The sequence below is a fragment of the Scylla paramamosain genome, chromosome 12, assembly GCF_035594125.1.
Source record: "Scylla paramamosain isolate STU-SP2022 chromosome 12, ASM3559412v1, whole genome shotgun sequence".
NCBI classification, from domain to species: domain Eukaryota; kingdom Metazoa; phylum Arthropoda; class Malacostraca; order Decapoda; family Portunidae; genus Scylla; species Scylla paramamosain.
The window spans coordinates 17,010,448-17,016,146 of record NC_087162.1 but is presented as its reverse complement, the minus strand read 5'-3'; the positions used below and the strand labels follow the sequence as shown (position 1 = coordinate 17,016,146).

The 5,699-nt window shown below is 37.7% G+C and overlaps 1 protein-coding gene across 1 annotated transcript in view; it reads left to right on the top strand.

Annotated features, from left to right (window-relative positions):
* The first annotated feature begins 960 nt into the window (after positions 1–960).
* The window catches only part of LOC135105406 (uncharacterized), a 14,186-nt gene continuing 9,447 nt past the window's right edge, over positions 961–5,699 (top strand). Inside the window, exon 1 of the mRNA XM_064013542.1 lies at positions 961–1,063. Within this exon, the coding sequence (XP_063869612.1) occupies positions 961–1,063 (103 nt within the window). The remainder of the gene's footprint in view (positions 1,064–5,699) is intronic.

Below are 5,699 nucleotides of genomic sequence, written 5' to 3'. Positions count from 1 at the left end.
ATTCCTCACTGGGCAGCGCAAAAAGATGACTGCTGAGACTGGCATTAGATCAAAGTGCCGGCTGACGATTGTGTTTGTAAATAGAGAAATGTTTTTTCCCTGGCTGGCAAAATATTGTTTTCTTTCCCAGTGTTGCCCGAAGACTGTTGGCTTAGCGGCGGGAGGCGCGGTTATGAAGCATTGATGGCATGGCGGTGGTGGCGGTGGTGGTGGTGGTGGTGACATTATTGCTGGTGGTGAGTGATTGTGAGAAGTTACAATAATTCCCGAGAGAATAAAATAATTTAAATTACTTTGCATGTTCATCAATAAATGGGCGATAATAAACAGATTCAAGAACATCATAACGATTCTGACCCAAAACATATGATCAAGTCAAACAGAAATAGTGTGTGTTTGCCGCTGTTTTGTATTGAAAGATGAAACACAAACAACTGAGTCACATTTCCATGAAGTCATATTCTTTTACTTTTACTTTTTTTACTCAATAAAATACTTCCAAATCATGGCATTCACAAGAGCAAGTTATTGCTCCTGTTTTTTTTTTCAACGTGAATACACACACACACACACACACACACACACACACACACACACACACACACACACACACACATAATATATATATATATATATATATATATATATATATATATATATATATATATATATATATATATATATATATATATATATATATATATATATATATGGATGGATGGGTGGACTGTGCATGAACATTTTTAAATTTCTGGCTGATCTTTTGGTCCGTCTCGACTGGAAGTAAACATTGTCTCGGCGCTGCCACGCTATCCTTCTCTGTAAGTGTGCTCTGTTTATTCTTATAATGCACTTTTATTGCTGCAATACTATACATTTTTATTCATTCTAACATTCAGTGTCAGTTGCCATTCTCAGCTAAATATATGCTAAAACTATTCTACTTTCATTCATACAGACATGAACCTGGTGTTTGCTGAAAGAAGCTTGCCAACTTTGAGACAGTCATGCAAGAGACCGATATTCCGTGCAGGGTCTCGTACAACAGAAGTCTGTGTCGTAAGTAAGCTGAAAATTCAGGTCAGTGCAAAGTTTGCTTGGTCGATGGAAAATAAAGGAAAAATTCATCTCATCCAAATATGACAAGTAGAACAAAAGTCTATTAAATAAGCCAATAAAAGGCAAATCAAAGACGTATGAAGGGAATGAAATGAAATGTAAGAGATGAATTGTGGGAAGGTGAGAGGTAAGGTGGAATGAAGGAATCGTGTTTGGATTGGGAAAAGCTGGATGAAGGGCGAGAGAAGGGGGAGTGATGCGGTTGTGATTGGGGAAAGGCTAAAAATGGGAAGACGCAGCAGGAGGAGGGAGAATGGATAGAAAGATGAAAAGAGGAGGTGAAAGGAGAGGAGAGGGAAGAAGAAAATTAAGACTAGGAGGAGGAGGAGGAGGAGGAGGAGGAAGAGGAAGAGAAGAATAGGTTTAGAATGATGAGAGAAGCGTTGAGGAAGATGACCGTAAGAAAACACACACACACACACACACACACACACACACACACACACACACACACACACACACACACACACCGGGTCAGGAAAGGTCAATGGTGGCATCTCAGTCTCCAGGGAGGCCAAGACTCACTTATTCACACCACATGCTGCACACTCCTTGACTCTGTGAGTACTGGACGCTGTGGGTGAAGTAGATTGATTGTCTTCACTTGACTGGCTTGTGTTCAGATTTCCCACAGTAAAATAGTATCTGATTTTCTTTGTATGTTACTTTATTTATTTATTTATTTATTTTTATTTTTTTTATCATATCACACGTATATGAAGTTACTTGTGTTAATTTTTTTCTACATGAATATTGGTAGTGGCAATATAGGTTCTCTCTCTCTCTCTCTCTCTCTCTCTCTCTCTCTCTCTCTCTCTCTCTCTCTCTCTCTCTCTCTCTCTCTCTCTCTCTCGTGTAGTGTTTTAATTTAGTGAAGAAAATATTTAAAAGGGGTCTTTCATACTGTGCATTCTACAAACTTTTACTGAGGGCCGTCCACAACTCCTGAAGAAGCGAGATTTATTTTCTTGGTGTGAGATGCTGCGATGCTGTGGTGGGGTGTCGGTCATCTTTGGAGACTGAAGTGAAATAAAAACGATGCGAACAAAATATTTGCAAGCTTGTGACTTAAATGGTTCTTTTTAGGAATGACATTAAGGACATTTTTTTTTCCCTTGGCTGGTCTGTATAATAAATAAAAACTGCTGGTAAAATAAATTATAATTTCATTGACTAGTGCCTGCATATTAATGCAAGCAATGGACGATACTCTCATAATTACAAATAATATATCATGTATTGTTTCAGTACAAATAGCAAAACGTTAGGACACAGGTTCCTGAAATATATAATGAAGCTACAAAACATTTTTATTTATACTTTTGTAGGAATGTGATATCCTCTATTCTTTAGTGACACTACACTGAACATCCTCGGTCTGTCCTTTACTAACAATCTAAACTTGAAACTTTATATCTCATCTCTAGCTAAAACAGTTTCTATGAAAGTAGGTGTTCTGAGTCATCTCCGCAGGTTTTTCTTACCCACCCCCCCATCCCCTCTCAGCTGCAAACTCTGTATTTATCCGTCCATGTATGGGGTATGTATGTTGGGGTTTTCACTCATACTGCTCTCTTGAACAGGGTAGAATTAAAAGCATTTTGTCTTATCAACTCCTCTCTTCTAACTGACTGTCTTCAGTCTTTCATCGCCGCAATGTTGCATATCTTGCTATCGTCTATCGCTATTTTCATGCTAACTGCTCTTCTGATCTTGCTAACTGCATGCCTCTCCCCTCCAACGCCCTTGCTCAACATGACTTTCTATTTTCTCATTTTCTCTCATTCCTACTCTGTCAATCTTCCCAATGCAATTTTTTCTCTTGAACTGGAAAGCTATGGAACTCGCTGCTTGCCCATGACAAATTCTTTCAAGAGGCACTTTTCTAAGTAATTTTGAACCTCCTTTCTCTGTCTTTTTTTTACGGCCTGGCATTTTTAGTGGACTTTTCTTTCACTAGTGCCCTTCTTACACAGGGATGGGGTGAATACAAGAGCTGTGTATTCAAATACGAATACGAATACTTCATATTTATACGAATACGAATACTTCATATTTATACGAATACGAATACAAATACGAATACACCGAAATACTGATAATTCGTATACAAATACGAATACTTCATGAGAGTATTCGTGAATGCATTCATGAACAGTATGCGTTAAAAATAACTTTATCATGTAGGTAGCTCGGCAATGAGCCTGATATGGTACTAAAGTTATTCAATAGTAAACTGACGTCATGAACTTATAACGGATGCCAGTATTCTGTACATGTTTATCACACCTAGACATATTTGTTTTCCAAAACTTTCAAGTATATATCTAAACTGTATGAAAAAAAAAAAAAATTATATCAAATCATAATAGCCAAGTCTTTTCTAGTATCCCGCTGTAGATCTCAAATGCAATTTAATATCAATAAATGCAAAGTGCTTAGCGTAGGTAGAGAAAACCCACACAATAGGTACACATTAAACAACCAAACTCTGGTAGGTACAGGGTACGAGAAAGATTTAGGAGTTATAGTTAGCTCTGAACTCCGTCTAGGGAAACAATGCATAGAAGCCAGAAACAAGGCAAACAGGGTACTAGGATTAATTTTTAGGAGTGTTAAAAGCAGAAGGCCGGAAGTAATATTAAAGTTATACTTGGCGCTGGTCAGACCTCATCTAGACTACGCTGTGCAGTTCTGGTCCCCACATTACAGGAAAGATATAGGTCTATTAGAATCAGTACAGAGGAGAATGACTAAAAGGATACAGGGGATGAGGAGTATTCCTTACGAGGCGAGGTTGAAGCTGTTAAATTTACATTCTCTAGAGAGACGTAGGTTAAGAGGGGACCTGATAGAAGTCTTTAAGTGGTATAAGGGTTATAACAAGGGAGATGTAAGCAAAATTCTTAGGATCAGCAACCAGGGTAGAACAAGAAATAACGGGTTCAAGCTTAAAAAAATTAGGTTTAGGAAGGAGATAGGAAAAAATTGGTTCTCAAATAGAGTGGAACGGACTCAGTAATCATGTAGTTAGTGCTAGGACACTAGAGAGCTTTAAGAGAAGATTAGACAAGTTTATGGATGGGGATAACAGATGGAAATAGGTAGGTGTGTTTCATACAGGGACTGCCACGTGTAAACCTGGTCGCTTCTTGCAGTTTCCCTTATTTCTTATGTTCTTATGTACACACACACACACACACACACACACATACTCGTATATATATATATATATATATATATATATATATATATATATATATATATATATATATATATATATATATATATATATATATATATATATATATATATATATATATATATATATATATATATATATATATATATATATATATATATATATATATATATATATATATATATATATATATATATATATATATATATATATATATATATATATATATATATATATATATATATATCATACAAGTCGGACGAACAGGAACGAAGATTTGTAACTTGGAAGAAGGAATAACTATTATTTCTGATGATGGATTTAAGATTATTCGGCATATTATTCAAAGAATACGAATATTTCTCCCAAGTATTCGAATACGAATGCGAATACTTTGATATCAGATGACAAGTATTCGAATACGAATACGAATACATCCAAATACTGTATTCGAATATATTCGAATACGAATACCGAATACGAATACCCCATCCCTATTGTTACATAAACAAAAGATCTACTATCATGGAATGAAAGTAAACAATATACCTTACTATAATTGTCATTCTGTGTAACAAACATCCAATTGGGTCTTCAATTAAGGAAATATCTTTGCGTGGAAGACAAACTCATAATGTAAAGTCGCAGTTTATGCAATACAAACAATGCACAACATTAATTTTCCAAGACACTTCAAGGTCAGTCAAGTGTTACCCCCTCTGCTCCACGCCGGGCCAAGACGCATCCCTCAACACCCCTTTATTCAGGCCAATGATTCCCGCTGGGAGTCGACCCCATCTGTGGCCCCTTCACTTTGCTCCTTCACCAGCCTCACGCCTCACCACCACCGCCACCACCAGTCACTACCACTACCGCTACTGTACTACTACCACCATCATCATGCCACCCACAATCACCACCACCATTACAGTCCCACCCCCACCATTTCACTTGCCTCTTTGTGACATTCCCTCCCATTCTTCTTTTTACTGGTAACACCTTTCCTTCCTATCACCTGCATATTACTCACCATATCTCCGCTCAGTTGCACCTCACGCCCGGCTGCCCCCAATATGGCGTTCCTCGTGCTGGTTGTGTCACGCCACAAACCATCAGGCCACTTACAGACACCCAGCAAGAGGCCTCCCTTTCCTCTGAGTGCACTTGACCGCAGCACTCATTTCAAGGCTCGTGTCATTTTGCCTTTGATTCACTTTCCGAGAACACGATGCCTCTTGCAAAACCCGCAGCGGCTGACATCATGACATAGCTTGATAACATTTCATTGCCGAGATGACAGCAGTGAACATCTACATATGTGGGATAACTGAAGTAAGAATATTTACCCTCGAAAAGAGAATTAGAGCAGGGGAGATTG